Source organism: Microcaecilia unicolor, chromosome 11 (assembly GCF_901765095.1).
Source record: "Microcaecilia unicolor chromosome 11, aMicUni1.1, whole genome shotgun sequence".
In the NCBI taxonomy this organism is placed as follows: domain Eukaryota; kingdom Metazoa; phylum Chordata; class Amphibia; order Gymnophiona; family Siphonopidae; genus Microcaecilia; species Microcaecilia unicolor.
Genome location: NC_044041.1, coordinates 155596819 through 155616708, shown reverse-complemented (window position 1 = coordinate 155616708; position 19890 = coordinate 155596819). Strand labels below are relative to the sequence as shown.

The window sequence follows — 19890 nt, the reverse complement described above, 5'->3', positions numbered from 1 at the left end:
CCCCTCACCTTAGTTCCAGCAGCCTGAGCCAATGCAGACACCTCCATTCACTCCTCACTCTCACCTGCCTCCTCCAATTTATCCCATTCCATAACTTCCTCCTCCACCCAGGACTCTCTCAGCTGCTCCTCATCTCCCTGATTAGAGACCATCTCCCAATCCTGTCCCTCCTCCTCCACTTCTTGCGAGTGCTGTACTGGGTCAGGTGCATTCTGGGGATGGTAGTTCCTAGCCTTATTCCTCACGCTCATCAATCTTTTATCCACCAGGGGGCGAGCTTCCCGCCCATCTGTGATGTATGCTCGTCTCTCTCGCTCTTTCCTGGGCCGCTCTCATTTTCCCTGCGGTCGTCCTCTCAGCAACCCCTCACACATATGACTTAATGGTTTGCTATATATGTATTAAACCAGGTCCTGACAAATTTGTATCTGAATCTAGGCACCAGCAACTGTCTTACTATCACCCCTCCAGCTTGTTATCATGATTGGTGAGCGGGACATCCCCTCAGGCACAGAGGTCTACTCAGCAGCTCTTTTAAAGCAAGATTTATTTATTTTTGTTTATATTTATTTAAAATAATGTATATTCCACCTTTGGTGCAAAAAATTAAAAAAATACATTCACAGTGAATTGCATTAAAACATACATGAACAGAAAATATAAATACCAAATTTTTTAGATAAAAATTAAAACAAAAATCCATCCATCACCTGCCATCCAGAATCTATGCTTCTGACTCACCTTGGGGGTCAGCAGCCAAGAAAAAGATCTAGGTGTCATTGTAGACAATATGAGGAGTGGCCTAGTGGTTAGGGTGGTGGACTTTGGTCCTGAGGAACTGAGTTCGATTCCCACTTCAGGCACAGGCAGCTCCTTGTGACTCTGGGTAAGTCACTTAACCCTCCATTGCCCCATGTAAGCCGCATTGAGCCTGCCGTGAGTGGGAAAGTGCGGGGTACAAATGTAACAAAAACAAAACAAATCTTCTGCCTAGTGTGCAGCAGTGGCTAAAAAAGTGAACAGGATGCTAGGAATTAAAGTGATGGTAAATAAGATCAAGAATACTATAATGCCTCTGTATCGCTCCATGCTGGGGCCTCACCTTGAGTATTGCATTCAGTTCTGCATTCAAAAAAGATATTGTGGAATTAGAAAAGGTTCAAAGAAGAGTGACCAAAATGATAAAGGGGATGTAACTCCTTTCATATGAGGAAAGGCTAAAGAAGTTAGGCTTCTTCAGCTTGGAAAGGAGATGGCTGAGGGGAGATATGACTGTCTACAAAATTCTCAGTGGTGTAGTAGAAGTGAATCGATGTTTTACGCTTTCAAAAAGTACAAAGACTAGGGTACACTCAGTGAAGTTACATGGAAACACTTTTAAAACAAATTGGTGGAAATATTTTTTCACTCAATGACTAATTAAGCTCTGGAACTCTGCCGAGGATGTAGTAACAGCAATCAGTGTATCTGGATTTTAAAAAGGTTTGACATGTTCCTGGAGGAAAAGTCCATAGTTTGCTATTGAGAGAGACATGGGGAAGCCACTGCTAACCCTGGGATTGGTGGCATAGAATGTTGCCATTGTTTCGGTTTTTCCAGGTATCCTGTTTGAAACAGGATACTGAGCTAGATGGACCATTGGTTTGACCCAATATGACTATTCTTATGTTCTTATGAAGCAAACTGGAGGTACTGGACATGACGAGTGGGGAGGGAGAGATGCTGGACATGGAGAGTGGGAAGGACAGGACAGGGGAAGGTGTTGGACTATGGGGTGAGGAGAGAGGGAGAGGAGGAGATCCTCTGGTTGGGAAATAAGGTAGGGAAGAGAAGGGAAAGTGCTGGACACAGAAAGAAAAGGGAAGAGAAGATGCTGGACATGGGGAATAGGGAAGGAAACAGAAGATGAGATGCTGGTATTGTACTGCATGCAGAATATGGGTTCCTAGAGTTTCAATTTAATTTTTGTCTGCATATTTCTATTTTTAATTTGTTGTAGAGTTGTACCGAATAGCCTATTTTAGTATTTGATTGAATATGAATAATGAACAATATTATTCATCTGAATATGAATACTGAATACGAATAATGGGCATTGAGCTTTAACATAACAAATAATAAAATAAGCAACATGGAATCAGAACAAGTACTTATTTCAGTCGGATTTAGTACAGTAGATCCCCAAATTATTCATATTTGAATTTAAATCACTATTCGGGGCTGAATCAAATCGAATATGAATATTCGGTACAGCCCTAGTTTGTAATACCTTATTCTGTAGCTATGTCATGCAAGGTTCCACGTTAGGAGTCACAGACCAAGAAAGGGATCTAGATGTCATTGTTTATGATAACGTTGAAACCTTCTGCTCAGTGTGCTGCTGCGGCTAAGAAAGCAAATAGAATGTTAGGTATTATTAGGAAAGGAATGGAAGACAAAAATGAGGATGTTATAATGCCTTTGTATCGCACCATGGTGCGACTGCACCTCGAATATTGTGTTCAATTTTGGTCGCCGTCTCTCAAAAAAGACATAGTGGAATTAGAAAAGGTGCAGAGAAGGGCGATGAAAATGATAAAGGGGATGGGACGACTTCCCTATGAGGAAAGGCTAAAGCGGCTAGGGCTCTTCAGCTAGAGAAAAGGCGGCTGAGAGGAAAAATGATAGAGGTCTATAAAATAATGAGTGGAGTGGAACGGGTAGATGTGAAGCGTCTGTTTACACTTTCCAAAAATACTAGGACTAAGGGGCATGCGATGAAGCTACAATGTAATAAATTTAAAATGAATCAGAGAAACTTTTCTTCACTCAACGTGTAATTAAACTCTGGAATTCATTGCCAGAGAATGTGGTAAAAGCGGTTAGCTTAGCGGAGTTTTAAAAAGGTTTGGACGGCTTCCTAAAGGAAAAGTCCATAGACTATTATTAAATGGGCTTGGGGAAAATGCACTATTTCTGGGATAAGCAGTATAGAATGTTTTGTACTTTTTTGGGATCTCGCCAGGTATTTGTGACCTGAATTGGCCACTGTTGGAAATAGGATGCTGGGTTTGATGGACCTTTGGTCTTTCCCAGTATGCAAATACCTATGTACTTATGTACTTATCCATCTGTGTTCATCATGTATGATGAGGCCAAATATTCTGTTAGCATGGAGTTTTTATGTAGGGATCTATGATAATGCAGCTTGTTCAGTTTTCCAGTAGCTATATTAATGGTGTTTGAAGGGGGTCCTCCCTTGCCTCAGGTGACATATTTCTTTGACATCTTGGTGGTGGTGGTGGTGGGGGGGAGTAGCACAAATGAATGTTTGCCAAAGGCATTGGATACCCTTGGACTGACCTGCCCAAAACAGCAAGGCAGCATTGGTAGTAACCTGCACAAAACAATTACAACCCTAAAAGGCAATGGTACTAATTTGAAATGTTAGCTGAGGAACATGGGGAATGTGGGAATGGTTGTTGGGTTCCATATGAGAATCTGTATGTGTGGTCCCTCTCCCACCATAGGCACTGACTCCGTGGGTGCTCGAGCACCCCCAATATTTTCCCGGCCGTCAGTCATCCGAAGTTCCGGTTCCAACGTCCCCAACCCGACCTACCCGCCCTCTACTACCTCAACAGCCCTCCTTGCTTTCCTGCCGCCCAGCCAGCGCTTAATACTCATTTTACCTGACTGAAGTCGTGACTGCAAAAGAAGCAGAGTAGAGCAGGCTCGCCTTCAGCCTTCCCCTTCTCTCTCAGCATCCCGCCCTCATTTCCTGTTTCTGCAAGGGCGGGACATTGAGAGAGAAGGGGAAGGCTGAAGGTGAGCCTGCTCTACTCTGCTTCTTTTGCAGTCATGACTTCAGTCAGGTAAAATGAGTTTTAATCGCTGGCTGGGTGGCAGGAAGGCAAGGAGGGCTGTTGAGGGAGAAGAGGGCGGGCAGGTCGGGCAGGGGGGGGTTGGAACTGGAACTTGGAGGGCAGGTGGGGTTTGGGACGTCACTGGACATGGAGGGGAGGGGAGAGCAGAGGAGAATCACTGGGCATGGATGGGAGGGAGGGGAGAGAAGAGAAATCACTTGACATGGAGGGGAGGGCAGGGGAGAGAGGAGAATTGCTGGATATGGATGGGGAGAGGGCAGGGGAGAGAGGACAGTTGCTGGACATGAATGGATGGAGGGGAGGGCAGGGGAGAGAGGACAGTTGCTGGACATGAATGGATGCAGGGGAGGGCAGGGGAGAGAGGACAGTTGCTGGACATGGATGGAGGGGAGGGCAGGGGAGAGAGGAGGGTTGCTGGACATGGATGCAGGGGAGGGCAGGGGAGAGAGGACAGTTGCTGGACATGGATGCAGGGGAGGGCAGGGGAGAGAGGACAGTTGCTGGACATGGATGGAGGGGAGGGCAGGGGAGAGAGGAGGGTTGCTGGACATGGATGCAGGGCAGGGGAGAGAGGACAGTTGCTGGACATGGATGCAGGGGAGGGCAGGGGAGAGAGGACAGTTGCTGGACATGGATGCAGGGGAGAGAGGAGAGTTGCTGGACAAGGATGGAGGGGAGGGCAGGGGAGAGAGGAGAGTTGCTGGACATGGATGCAGGGGAGGGCAGGGGAGAGAGGAGAGTTGCTGGACATGGATGGGGAGGGCAGGGGATAGAGGAGAGTTGCTGGATATGGATGGGGGAGAGGGCAGGGGAGAGAGGAGAGTTGCTGGACATGGATGCAAGGGAGGGCAGGGGAGAGGAGAGTTGCTGGATATGGATGGAGAAGAGGGCAGGGGAAAGAGGAGAGTTTCTGGACATGGATGCAGGGGAGGGCAGGGGAGAGAGGAGAGTTGCTGGACATGGATGCAGGGGAGGGCAGGGGAGAGAGGAGAGTTGCTGGACATGGATGGGGGAGGGCAGGGGATAGAGGAGAGTTGCTGGATATGGATGGGGAGAGGGCAGGGGAGAGAGGAGAGTTGCTGGATATGGATGGAGAAGAGGGCAGGGGAAAGAGGAGAGTTTCTGGACATGGATGCAGGGGAGGGCAGGGGAAAGAGGAGAGTTGCTGGACATGGATGCAGGGGAGGGCAGGGGAGAGAGGAGAGTTGCTGGACATGGATGGGGAAGGGCAGGGGATAGAGGAGAGTTGCTGGATATGGATGGGGGAGAGGGCAGGGGAGAGAGGAGAGTTTCTGGACATGGATGCAGTGAGGGCAGGGGAGAGAGGAGAGTTGCTGGACATGGATGCAGGGGAGGGCAGGAGAAATGCTGGATATGGATGGAGGAGAGGGAAGACAGGAAGGAGATGCACATGGATGGAGGGGAGGGGAGAGAGGAGAAATGGTGGACATGGATGGAGGAGAGGGAAGACAGAGAGGAAGGAGATGCATAATGATGGAGGGGTGAAGAAAGAGGAAGGAGATGCATACTGACAGAGATGAGGGAAAGGGAAAAGAGGAGAAAAACTACACATGGATGGAGAAAATAGATGCTGGATGGAAAGAGGGAAGAGAGGGGGCAGACGCTGGATGGAAAAGGGAGAGCGAGGGGGTAGATGCTGGATGGAAAGGGGGAAGAGAGGGAGCAGATGCTGGAAGGAAAGGGGAGAGAGAGGGGGTAGACGCTGGAAGGAAAGGGGAGAGAGGAGGTAGATGCTGGATGGAAAGGGGGGAGAGTTAAGATCGAGGAAAGAAGAAACAAGAGACTGGGACCAATACAATTAGAAACAGTAAACAACCAGACCACAAAGGTAGGAAAAAATGAATTTTATTTTTAGTTTAGGATAAAGTAGTGTGGTAGCTGCGTTAATCCTATATAATAATTGTCACCTCCAACGTTCTGAGGCTGCCTGGAACCGTGGCTTCCACTGGAGGTGGTCTGCTACCTGGAGTAGATCACTGACGTCATGAATCCAATGAAGTGCCACTGATTTGCTGCGCCTCGGGTAAAGTCACCAGCCCGATGCCCAGCAACAAACCGCGACCCACACAGCAGCAAACACCGACACAGGCAGGGGGTGGAGTAGGGAAACACGCGTGTTTCCCTACTCCTCCCCCTGCCTAGGAATCGCTGGAGACTGGCTGTCAACCTCCGGAACCACCCGCGCACAGTAACCGCCCTCAAAAAACCGCCACCGCCCTCCCTCTCCTCTCCAAGTCCGGATTCGGACTGTCGGAGAAGATGAAACTCCTGAAACAACTGCGCGCCATAACCACCCTCAACAAACCGCCGCCACCCTCCCTCTCCTCTCAAAGTCCGGATTCGGACTGTCGGAGAGGACGAAGAGGGAGGGTGGCGAGACGGCGAGTGAGCACCTCTGGCAACTGTCCAATGTGGAGGAGGCGGGTGAGGGCTATAGAAGTGATTTATAGTACTAGTAGTAGTAAAGAGCAGTGGGTCTGATTCCAGCGCGGCCGTCATCCCTGTTCACTCAAAACAAAGCAAGCAAACCTATGACATGCTGCAGGACGTTCAATAGACAGGAGTGGAAGTGAACAAAAGCAAGTCTATGGTAAGCAAGGAAGCCCATTGGTTAATCTCTGATTCCACTCCCCTACGCAGCCGTCATTCGTATACACTCAAAAAAAAGAAACCTAGGAGCTGCTGCTTCTCATTGTAGTTTTTAAAGCTGTTTCCACTGTATAGACAGTGCCTTAAAACGTGGAGGACAAAAGGAGGGGGGAGACACACAGACCCTGCAACTGGGAGGGAGGGGGGCCCTGCAACTGGAAAAAGGGAGGGGGCATAGGCGATTGGTGGCCCAACTGTTTGGGGAGGCTAAAGGGGGCGGGGTTAGGGGTGGGGCCAAGGGTGGAGCTTAAATCCATAATTGTCTGATAACACACAGAAAAAATAAATAAATAAAAATAAAAGTCACAATTAATACCTTTTATTAAATTTAGATATTAGATATGTATCATATGTCAAAGAATAAAGTGGTTGCTCAAAGCATATTCTAACCACACAATCGCTCAACTGCAAAACACTATGCACAACTTTGTGCAAAAACATACTCAGAACCTTACTGTACCATAAATATTACACTGGGCAGAACCTAATACACCAATATACCACCCATACGGAAAATGCAGACCGTCAACAATATGAAACAAGGAATCATATCATTACAATTCTCATGTAGAGCCACAAAACACCCTAATTCATGTTTAATGTGGGATAAAATGCCATAAATAAGTAAATAAATATAAACTTTTAATGTTGAGCACCTGATTCTCAAAGTGGACATATTCCAAACACTATAATGAAAATAAAATGATCTTTTCTACCTTTGTTGTCTGGTGACTTTTTCTGATCATGCTGGCCCAGTATCCGATTCTGCTGCTATCTGTCCTCAGTGCAGGTCAGGAAGTCATCCTCGTTAAGTATCTCCCTGGCAACCAAGGACACCTCCAGCCAACCCCCCTGCTCTCCCAGCAGTAAGGTAAACAAATTAAACCATAAACCAATTTCTACAACTGGTTACACAAAGCTAGAGGGCTTTCACTGCAGCTCCTGCTGTGATGATGGAGGTAAATCAACAATTTAAACCCCTCAGAGCAGCGGGACTCCACAGCTGATCCATCCTGCTGCAGCAGGGGAGGCTTAGCCTCTCCAAGCCTCTTATACCGGGCACCTATGGAGGGGGGACACTGCAATGGGAGGGAGGGAGGGGGTACACCCCTGCAAATGGGAGACAGACTGGGGGGGACGACGACCCTGGAACTGGGAGAGAGGGAGGACCCTGGCACATACTCTCATTCTCACACACACACACACACTCGCACCCAGTCTCATTCTCTCTCTGTCAAACACACACACACTCGCACATTCACTCTCTCTCACACAGTCACTCACACACACTCTCTCAAAACAGAAACGGGCCTTTTTTACTAGTAAATTCAGAAAATGGAAGTAAGGTGATATCTTTATTGGACTAATTTTAATACATTTTTGACTAATGTTTGGAGACCAAATCCTCCTTTCTCGTGTCAGAACAGAATACCATAACAGCACTATACTGTCCTGACCTGAGGAAAGAGGTTTTGGCCTTTGAAAGCTAATTGAAAAATGTATTGAGACATAAGACATAAGCATCGCCACACTGGGACAGACCAAAGGTCCTTCTAGCCCAGTACCCTATCTCCGACAGTGGCCCTTCCAGGTCACAATCACCCGACAAGATCCACGAAGCAAAGCATTTTGTCCCAGGAATAGTGGATTTTTCCCTACGTCCATTTAATAACATTCTATGGCTTTTTCCTTCAGGAAGCTGTCCAAACATTTCTTAAACTGGATGTGAAGCATCTGTTCACGCTTTCCAAAAATACTAGGGGGCATGCGATGAAATGGTGTACAGTGTAGCAAATTTAAAACAAATCGGAGAGAAGTTTTCTTCACCCAATGCATAATTAAACTCTAGAATTCGTTGCCGGAGAATGTGGTGAAGGCGGTTAGCTTGGCAGTGTTTAAAAATGGGTTAGACAGTTTCCTAAAGGACAAGTCCATAAACCACTACTAAATGGACTTGGGAAAAATCCACAATTCCAGGAATAGCATGTATAGAATGTTTGTACGTTTGGGAAGCTTGCCAGGTGCCCTTGGCCTGGATTGGCCGCTGTCGGGGACAGGATGCTGGGCTTGATGGACCCTTGGTCTTTTCCCAGTGTGGCATTACTTATGTACTTATGTAAACTCTGCTAAGCTAGCCACCTTAACCACATTCTCCGGCAACGAATTCCAGAGTCGAATTATGCGCTGAGTAAAGAAACATTTTCTTTTATTTGTTTTAAATTTACTGCACTCGCTTGCCCCCTTCTCCTAGTATTTTGGAAAGCATAAACAGACGCTCCATATCTATCTGTTCCACTCCACTCGTTATTTTATATACCTCTATCATATCACCCCTCAGCCGCCTTTTCTCCAAGCTGAAGAGCCCCAGCCGCTTTAGCCTTTCCTCATAGAAAAGTTGTCCCATCTCCTTAATCATCTTCGTCGCCCTTCTCTGCACCTTTTCTAATTCCACTATATCTTTTTTGAGGTGCGGCGACCAGAATTGAACACAATACTCTAGGTGCGGTCGCATCATGGACCGATACAGTGGCAATATAATATCCTCATTTTTGTTCCCCATCCCTTGCCTAATAATACCTAACATTCTATTTGCTTTCTTAGCCGCAGCAGCACACTGAGCAGATTTCAACGTATCATCAATGATGACTCCCAGGTCCCTTTCTCATTCCGTGACTCCTAACGCTGAAACTTGCATGACGTAGCTATAGCTTGGGTTCCTCTTTCCCACATGCATCACTTTGCACTTGCTCACATTAAACGTCATCTGCCATTTAGATGCCCAGTCTCCTAGTCTCGCAAGATCTTCCTTCAACGTTTCACGATCTTCCCGCGATTTGATGACCTTGAACAACTTTGTGTCATCAGCAAATTTGATAACCTCGCTAGTTACCCCCACCTCCAGGTCATTTATGAAAGTGTTAAAAAGCAACGGTCCCAGCACAGATCCCTGAGGGACTCCACTAATGGACCCTTCTCCATTGCGAATAGTGACCATTTAACCCTACTTTTTGTTTCCTATCTTTCAACCAGTTTATAATCCATAACAATACACTACCTCCAATCCCATGACTCTCTAATTTCCTCTGGAGCCTTTCATAATGGACTTTGTCAAACGCTTTCTGAAAATCTAGATGCACAATATCCACCGGCTCACCTTTGTCGACATGTTTGTTTACCCCTTCAAAGAAATGCAGTAGATTGGTGAGGCAAGACTTCCCTTCACTAAATTCATGCTGACTTTGTCTCATCAGTCCATGCTTTAGAATGTGCTCTGTTATTTTAGTAGATGACGGCAGAAAAAGACCTGCACGGTCCATCTAGTCTGCCCACGATAAACTCATATGTGTATACCTTACCTTGATTTGTACCTGTCTTTTTCAGGGCACAGACCGTATAAGTCTGTCCAGCAGTATTTCCCGCCTCCCAGCCACCAGGCCCGCCTCCCATCACCGGCTCCGGCACAGACCCCGTATAAGTCTGCCCTCCCCCATCCTAGCCTCTCAACCACCAACCCCTCTTCCCCCCGCCACCCAATTTCAGCTAAGCTTCTGTGGATCCATTCCTTCTGCACAGGATTCCTTTATGCCTGTCCCACGCATGTTTGAATTCCGTTACCGTTTTCATCTCTTAGTGATAATCTCTATCATTTTGCCCAGCACCGACATCAGACTCACCGGTCTATAATTCCCCGGATCTCCCCTGGAACCTTTCTTAAAAATTGGTGTTACATTAGCGATCCTCCAATCTTCCGGTATCACACTAGATTTTAAGAATAAATTACATATCAACAACAGTATCTCCGCAAGCTCTTTTTTTTAGTTCCATAAGTACCCTGGGATGAATGCCATCTGGCCCAGGAGATTTGTTACTCTTTAGTTTGCAGAACTGCCCCATTACATCCTCCAGGTTTACAGAGATTTCATTAAGTTTCTCCGACTCGTCAGCTTCGAATACCCTGTCCGGCACCGGTATCCCAACCAAATCTTCCTCGGTGAAGACCGAGGCAAAGAACTCATTTAATCTTTCCGCTATTTCTTTATCTTCCCTGAGTGCCCCTTTTACTCCCCGGTCATCCAGTGGCCCAACCGATTCTTTTGCCGGTTTCCTGCTTTTAATATACCTGAAAATTTTTTTACTATGCCACTTTTTATTATCTTCAGTCGGTTCTTTCTTCCATTTTCTGAAGGATTCTCCTTTTGTTCCAATAGCCTCCTTCACCTCTCTTTTTAACCGCGCCGGTTGTCATTTGGTCTTCTGCCCTCCTTTACTGATACATAGAATATATTTGGCCTGGGCCTCCAGGACGGTTTTTTTGAACAGCATCCATGCCTGTTGTAGGTTGTAGTCCAATAAAAATGATATTATCATATTTTCCATTTTTTGTTTTATTTGTATTTGTTAACCTATAGTATAGTGATTGAAATGTGTCAGTTTTTGAAATTTGCATCTCTTTATATTTGCACAGTACAGGGGGACTGAGGGGTGGGACTGTTCAGGGAAGAAGTCCTGGTGCAGGTTGCAGGCAGCCTATGAGTGGCGCTGCCACTGCCCAGGTGAAGACTGCAGCAGACAGGATTTTAAGGTGGGGGGGGGGGGGGGGGGAGAGAGAGAACGCACTGCTTGTAAATAAAAAATTTCAGCACCCCCAATCATTTTGAAAAGTTGGCTCCTATGTCTCCCATGTATTCCTCTTAGGGGACTCACTTAATTCTAGGGCTAAATCCCTATTCCTTCAGACCTTTTCCAAGTTCTAGCATGGATTCTGTGATGAGCGGAAGGGATTCTTTTGTTGATAGTTATTTCCTTTGCACCACTCACCTTCCCCCTTTTCACATGGCACGTGACACACTTCTCACTACTCCTGCATAGGTCTCTGCATTCACTGGCTGGCCTGAATATGAACTAGGCATCCACCTAGGCAGCACAATTTGGGAGGCAGCACTTATATGGCAGTCAGTATGACTACTGAAAATTAATCTCATGCAGCAAAGGGCCTTGAGCATCTATGCATGCTCATTTCCTGCTGGGTTCCACCCCCTTTGAACTTTCAGCGCTGCCCTGGAGGTGATAGGGAAGGGAAACCACTGAGCACCTCAAGAGGGAGGGGGAGGGCAAAGTCAGTAGGTCAATTGTAGAGCCCTGTGCAAACCAGTTTAATGGGGCCCCCTGCCCAGGACTTAAGGTTTCAAATGAAGTGTCAGGGACTTAATTATTTATTTGAGTTGATGCTAGTGCAAGGCCCACTCACGTAATGTAGGGTTACCATATATCTGGTTTTACCTGGAAATGTCCTCTTTTTGAGGACACTGTTGTGAATCTGGGCAGGTTTTGCTAGCCTGCTTGTTTGTCCAGGTTTGCAGATGAACGGGCAGGCTGGTGGGTGGACGGGCAGGAAGGCCTTAGGGTGTCCTATCCTCCCCTCCCCTTCCCTCTTTTACCTTATTATCATGCTCTGGTGGTCAAGTGGCCTCTTTGGGGCAGGAAAGAGCCCCCTCTTTCCTGCCTGGCGCGACTGCAGACCTGTCTTGCTCCCGGTGCTGCTTCAAAATGGCTGCCGAGAGTTCAAGCAGCAGCCTCGCGAGACTTCCGCAGACGTCTTGCAAGGTCACTGCTTGAACTCTCGGCAGCCATTTTGAAGCAGTGCCAGGAGCAAGATAGGTCTGCAGCTGCACCAAGCAGGAAAGAGGGGACTCTTTCCTGCCCAGAAGAGGCCACTAGACCACCAGGGCACTACAATAAGATACAGGAGGGAAGGGGAGGGGATGTGAATGGAGTAATGTGGGTGGAGGGAGGTTGGAAAAAAGATTGGGGAGGGGATATACATGGGGGGAGAGAGAGGGAATCTGGCTTTCTTGGGGGGTCAAGGTGACATGGGGCAGGATGGGGGTTTGACAGGGGCGGGGTGGGTATGACGGGCGGGGTGTGATACGGGTGGGGTCTGACAAGGGGTGGGTGATATTTGTGTCCTCTTTTTTTCTCATGGCAAATATGGTAACCCTAACATAATGTGAGTGAGGCAGTGAAGCCAAAAAGGCAATAAAAGAGCACTCTCTGAGAAGCGCAAAACCAAAAGATGAGGGAGAGCAAGTGGAAGGAGATGTAAGGAGGCAGAGAGGGAGATGAAGATGGAAAAGGAAAAGAAGCTTTAACTTCTGGTCAGCCGCCAGTTGCAAAGCTGACTCTGTTAAGAGCAGGGCCCTGGGCGAGTAAGAGAAAAGGAGATGCTGGACTTTTTAGTGAGAGGAGGGGAGGTAAGGAAGACAATATATAGGACACATTAGGGAAGGCAGGTAGGGAAAGAGAGAGATGATGAACATTTTAGTGGGGGGGGGGGGGGGGAGATTCTGGACTATGGAGAGGTAGGGAAGAGGAGATGCTAGACATTGAGGGAGGGTCTTGTACTGCCATTTGGTTGGGGGGGGGGAGGTGCACTGATGAAGGTTTGTATAGGTGTCAGGTATAGTGCAGGTGGGGCCAGCCCAAAGATACCATTGTGGTTTCTCAAGGAGGGAAGTACCATAGCAAAATGGTTCAATCCACTTCAACATATCAATACGTTCTTCATTGGGAGGAGCCTAGAACTTAGTGTAAGGGTCCATAGTTCCTTTTATATATTTACATCTACTCAAAGTAGACAAGTTGCTCTTGAGCAGACTAAGTGGACATTTACTAATTAATGCTTCACCTATCACTACAATCCTGGTCTCCACCAGTCTCCCCCTCTCATTCCCCCCAACCTGTCTTCATCCAATCTTTCTCATGCTCATCCTCCCATCCTACCTTCACCTAGTCTCTCACCCCTTATTCCACCACTCAGTCCCCAGCAGTCTCTCTCAAACCCCTCCCCACCCCCAGCTGTCTTCTTCCTTCAGTCTTCTTTTATAAATGCACCTTGTCTCCCCCTTTCTCAATTCCCTTTCAGCTCCAGCAGTCTCACTCTCTAAACCCCACCTCATCCCAACCAATCCCAAACCGCTACTTTTAGCCATCCAGCCCTGCAAGCCACTTCCTCAAATATTCATCCCTTACCCCTAGGCACATCCCACTTCCCAGCCAGCCAGTCAGCTTGATGCATCTTCCCCTTGTATTGCTGCTGTGTCCTAATGAAGGACGGAACACCAAACGACAGCTGGCGTGGTTAAATAGTGAGGTGAAGGAAGCTATTAGAGCTAAAAAAAATCCTTCAGAAAATGAAAGAAGGAACTGACTGAAAATAATAAGAAATGGCATAAGGAATGTCAAATGCAAAGCGCTGATAAGGAAAGCTACTTCGAAAAAAAAGATTGCATTGGAGGCAAAAACACATAGTAAATTTTTTTTATTTTAGGTATATTAAAAGCAGGAAGCCGGCAAAAGAATTGGTTGGACCGCTAGATGACCGAGGAGTAAAAGGGGCGATCAGGGAAGACAAAGCCGTAGCGGAGAGATTAAATGAATTCTTTGCTTCGGTCTTCACCGAGGAAGATTTGGGTGGGATACCGGTGCCGGAAATGGTATTCGAAGCTGATGAGTTGGAGAAACTTAATGAATTCTGTGTAAACCTGGAGGATGTAATGGGGAAGTTCTACAAACTGAAGAGTATCAAATCACCTGGACCGGATGGTATTGATCCCGGAGCTATTGTTAGAGGAGATCCAGGAAATTATAGACTGGTGAGTCTGACGTCGGTGCCGGGCAAAATGGTAGAGACCATTATTTAGAACAAAATTACAGAGCATATTCAAAAGCATGGATTAATGAGACAAAGTCAACATGGATTTAGTGAAGGGAAATCTTGCCTCACCAATCTACTACATTTCTTTGAAGGGGTGAACAAACATGTGTATAAAGGGGAGCGGTTGATATTGTGTATCTGGATTTCAGAAGGCTTTTAACAAAGTAGCTCATGAAAGACTCCAGAGGAAATTGGAGAGTCATGGGATAGGAGGTAGTGTTCTATTGTGGATTAAAAACTGGTTAAAAGATAGAAAACAGAGAGTAGGGTTAAATGGTCAGTATTCTCAGCGGGGTTCCCCAGGACTCTGTGCTGGGACCACTGCTTTTTAACATATTTATAAATGACCTAGAGATGGGAGTAACTAGTGAGGTAATTAAATTTGCTGATGACACAAAGTTATTCAAAGTCGTTAAATTGCAGGAGGATTGTGAAAAATTACAAGAGGACCTTATGAGACTGGGAGACTGGGCATCTAAATGGCAGATGACTTTTAATGTGAGCAAGTGCAAAGTGATGCATGTGGGAAAGAGGAACCCGAATTATAGCTACGTCATGCAAGGTTCCACGTTAGGAGTCACGGACCAAGAAAGGGATCTAGGTGTCGTCGTTGATGAAACGTTGAAACCTTCTGCTCAGTGTGCTGCTGCGGCTAAGAAAGCAAATAGAATGTTAGGTATTATTAGGAAAGGAATGGAAAACAAAAATGAGGATGTTATAATGCCTTTGTATCGCTCCATGGTGCGACTGCACCTCGAATATTGTGTTCAATTCTGGTCGCCGAATCTCAGAAAAGATATAGTGGAATTAGAAAAGGTGCAGAGAAGGGTGACGAAAATGATAACGGGGATGGGACGACTTCCCTATGAGGAAAGGCAAAAGCGGCTAGGGCTCTTCAGCTAGAGAAAAGGTGGCTGAGGGGAGATATGATAGAGGTCTATAAAATAATGAGTGGAGTTGAACGGGTAGATGTGAAGAGTCTGTTCACGCTTTTCAAAAATACTAGGACTAGGAGGCATGTGATGAAGCTACAATGCAGTAAGTTTAAAACGAATCGAAGAAAACGTTTCTTCACTCAACGTGTGATTAAACTCTGGAATTCGTTGCCAGAGAATGTGGTAAGGTGGTTAGCTTAGCAGAGTTTTAAAAAGGTTTCGATGGCTTCCTAAAGGAAAAGTCCATAGACCGTTATTAAATGGACTTGGGGAAAATCCACTATTTCTGGGATAAGCAGTATAAAATGTTTTGTACATTTTGGGGATCTTGCCGGGTATTTGTGACCTGGATTGGCCACTGTTGGAAACAGGATGCTGGGCTTGATGGACCTTTGGTCTTTCCCAATATGGCAATACTTATGTACTAATGTTGCTGCCACCAAAGATTCCAGAACTTTTTGCAGTCTGTACTGTGCAGTTCTGTGCTGAGTAAGTTTCAGCCATGAGGTGCAGGAGCTCCCTGTACCACACAGTTTAAATCTACTGAGAGCTGAACTGCATAGTGTAGATTACAGTAGCAAAGCTCTCTTTTTTTGGCAGCAGTGGCACTGGGCAATACAAATTATAAAATGGGGAGGGGCACAAAATCCTAGGTGCCATGGCAAGATTGGTCAAGGGTTTGTCAACCCCTGTATTAAACTAATTGATTCATCTTTTCATCTACACTAGCAATTTCTGTTTGGGGGTTTGTGGTGTTCGGAGGGATTTATGGGGTAATTTCATTTTTTAAAATAAAATGTTGAATGAAACGAGTCCTGCCTGATTGTATGTTTAATATATGTTCATATCTATGATCCAATAAAACAAAATAAAAACAAAAGTTGTGTCACTCTGTTTTTTTATGTCTAACTTTGATAGCACAAGCATCACCTCACAATGGACTTATGCATGAAAGATAGCGTAGACGGAAACATGGTTTGTGTGACATCTGCACTGTTTTCTGGGTGTGCAATACAGGGAGTGTTGGGTAAAATCATTTTGACAAAGATTTCAAATCAAAATCACTTAGGGGTCCTTTTACTAAGGTGCACTAATGGATTTAGCACATGCTAATGATTAGCACGCACTAAATTATAAGAAGCTCATTATATTCCTATGGGCATCTTATCATTTAGCTAACACTAAATCTTTTAGCACACCTTAGTAAAAGGACCCCAAAGTACAAAATGAATTTGACATCAAAATCAGTAAGCCAGTTGTGATTTCAAATTGAAAATTGGCTGAGCAAGGAACTAATATTACATGTCATTTTCAAGGTACTTTTGGCAAGCATGGATGTGCAAATTATAAGTCCATATATGGCAAGAATTAAAAACAGAGTTTATGGACTTTGGTAGCATGGGCTCAAGTTTATACCTCACCGGTGTTATTGATCATCACAGTAATAAATCCATGAATCCTCAGATTAAATCAACATCTATTAGCAAATGACTTTTGATAAACTGAAAAAAATACAAAATCACTTAAATATATGATTTCAAATCTAGTATCAAAGTTAGGATAAAAGAGTGATCTAAAAAAAATCATATGAAATGATTTTAAATCATACCCAACACTGAATACAGGAAAGGGGTTTGTGCAGAAGCTAACTCTATGAAAACTCCCAAGTTAGACAGCAGTGCATATCCTATTAAAGTGGATGATAAAGAGGCTATAAACTCTTCCATCCTGATGCAGAAACTTGCTAAAGAAGTTTAGGGAGAGCACAATGCAGGAATGTGAATACTAGGTCAGAGGAAGCATAGAATGATTAGCTTGCTCTTCTGCAGCAGCTACATTGAGGCATAATAGATAATAGCCTCATTACCCTCTGCCTCGGGTTGCCTCCAGCCACTGCTCCAAAACAAATCTCTGGCAGTCTAGTGGCTCCTTGGACTCCAGATATGACTCCATGATCCTCCTCAAAAAATCCTTGGCAGTCTAGTGGACCTCCTTCAGACCTTCCTCCCCCCCCCCCCCCCCCCACCACCACATACCTTTCACAAGAGGTAGCTTCTAAATTGGTGACACTTGACCCCACATGATGCATCCTGGATGCACACCCTGGAACGCACTACACTAGATCAGTCTGCCAAATAAGGAAATTTCCTCCTTATGTGGGCTGAGACCACTAATTTAGGGGGAAATTCCCTTATTTGGAAGACTGACCCTATGCAATGTGTCCTAGGATGCACCACAAGGGGACAGGAACTGTCATTTTGGAAGTGGCAGTGCAGAGGCAGGAACGAGTAGGTACCGCTCCTGCTTCTGTTAAAGGTATGCAAAATGGTGGGTCTGAGGGGTGCCCAGGAGGGTCGCATGGGGGGGGGGGGTGTCAGGGGCCACTAGAGTACTAGAGATTTTTTTCACAGCTGTCAGGATTATCAAGTCATTTTTGAGGGCAGGGGAAAATGTCCTTATCTGGCAGACTGACCCCATGCAGTGCGTCCCAGGGGTGGGGTCAGGTACTGCCATTCTGGAAGATGGAAGTGCAGAGGCTGACTACCAAGGGAATGTTTTTTGGCAGTGTCGGGAGTAAATGGGGGAGGCATCTCTGGGGGGTTGGGTACCTTCACATGTCAGGGGGTGGGAAATCAGACCATGGTTGGGTCCTTTCTGTGGTTGATAGGTGGGGGATTGAGGGGGTCCTCTACAAAACCAGGAATTTGGGGGGGGGGGGGGGGGAGGGGCAGAAAGCCTGAGGCAAAAGGTGTTTTTTTAAATGTCTCCCTGCTTCTCATTGTGAGCCAAACATTACTTATGCACAGATAGAAAAGGAAATGTTTTTTGCTTTTCAGCAGCAAAAGGCTACATGCTACTGCCACATTGTGGCTGTTTTTTTGACAATGCACACTTTTTAAGGCAGTGGTGTGTTATGGTTTTTACATTTTTGACTGTTGAGGCTCCTGCCTACATGATGCAGTTTTCAACATTACTTCATGGTGTCACCTCGGGAAAGGGACCAGCTCTTATTGTGTTTTTCGGAGGTAATTAAGTTGAAGTTAAGTAAACATCATTCTGCATCTTTACAATATTGGGACTTGTAGACATTATTTGAATTTACAAAAATGTTTGAAAGCATTGTTTTTTGATAAATGTGGTCATTTGAATTTTTGATTTTAAATATTATGAATTATGCAGTTTACTGTTACTTTACTATTTCTCGTGGTTTTGTAATTCTTAACATAATGTAATTCCTGAACGTTTTGGTTTGGCTCTTTTTTTTTTCATTAATCCGCCCTGAACTGTAAAGGTTATGGTGGAATAGAAAACCTGATATAACATAACATAATATTAGTTTACAGCATTGAGGAGCAAAAATTGTGTGTCGAGCTTGCATTAGAAGCCATGTGCTAAGCAATCAGCACATGGCTCTAATGCACACTTTCTCCATTAGCCCCTCAGTCAGCCTTTAGGAAAATGCAGCATAGATCTGATCATCACCTCTTCTCTCTGCAGGACATATATGAAAGATTCAGCACAAGCCCAACTGACCCCATGAGCTCGTTCGAACTGCCGCTTGCTCTCCAGGAGGCAGGTAAACAGGGCACCGGTGCTCTTTTGTGGACAAGATGAGTCAGTCCCAAGGGTTGATTATTTTGGTTGTTGGTTGTACTTGGCTTTGTGTCCTAGGTATATTTTATAAAAATAAGAATAGATAGTTGTGGACTGCCAGTATATAAATTAGTCATAGGGGTGGAGAATGATGAAGGACAAATCAAATGATAACTGGATGTTTTGGAAATTTCTTTAGTTTAGCAAACTGGGATGGTGTAAGATCAATGACTATTTATGGTTTAGAGTTGTCTATGGGCCTTGGCTGCAGTGTACTGATTCTTTCTTTCTTTTGCTTTTTCCCCAGGGTTTCAGTTGAGTGGTCAGGTGCATGAACAGCTCTGGTTGTGCTGCAGAACAGATGACCAAACATTGACCTGTAGTGACTTTGTTCACTGTGTGGCCAGGCTACGAAAACTGTTTGGTGCGTGGCAGCCCCTACTGCCTCTTTCCACCTCTTACTTCCCCTTAACACCATGCAGCTCTGCCCCGCTCAGGGCATTTTGCAGCTTGTATTTCTGAGGATGGTGATGGAGCTTACTGGGTCAAGGTTGAAGTTATCTGAGTGACAGTTGCCAGCAGAGCAGAAATGGAATCAGTTTGTTGAGCTCAGTTAACACCAAGGTGGAAGTTATCTGAGTGACAGCTGCCAGCAGAGCAGAAATGAAATCAGTTTGTTGAGCTCAGTTAACCCCAAGGTGGATACTTACAGCATCTATAAACTACCAGCCACTGTAGACTAAGTATTACTCCTGTGTTTGGTGGAAGGCACCTGAGAGTATTAGGAATTGAAAACAGGACAAGTATTATGCAGCACTGCCCATGGTCTTCCAGAACACCTGCACGATTATCCAAAATGACAGTCTGACCAAGCACTTCAGCAAAATGCCTTTAATTTCCTTTTAATGTGTGTTTTTACAAAGGTCGCAACACAGATCCAGGCCCCTGAGCACTGTTCCCTCCAAGGATGTTTTATGACAGGAGATGGCATTATGTTATTACTAGTAAAAAAGCCCTGTTTCTGATGCAAATGAAACGGGGGCTAGCAATGTTTTCTTTTGTGTGCATGTGGGAGTGTCCCTGCCCTCTGGCCTCTCTCCCCTCCCCCCTC

At 45.6% G+C, this 19890-nt stretch overlaps 1 protein-coding gene across 2 annotated transcripts in view; it reads left to right on the top strand.

The window, feature by feature from the left end:
- The window catches only part of LOC115479733 (calpain-2 catalytic subunit-like), a 175605-nt gene that overhangs the window by 116832 nt on the left and 38883 nt on the right, over positions 1-19890 (top strand). For both annotated transcript variants that reach the window (XM_030217891.1, XM_030217892.1), the window contains 2 exons: positions 18684-18762; positions 19087-19203. In XM_030217891.1, the coding sequence (XP_030073751.1) occupies positions 18684-18762; positions 19087-19203 (196 nt within the window). The remainder of the gene's footprint in view (positions 1-18683; positions 18763-19086; positions 19204-19890) is intronic.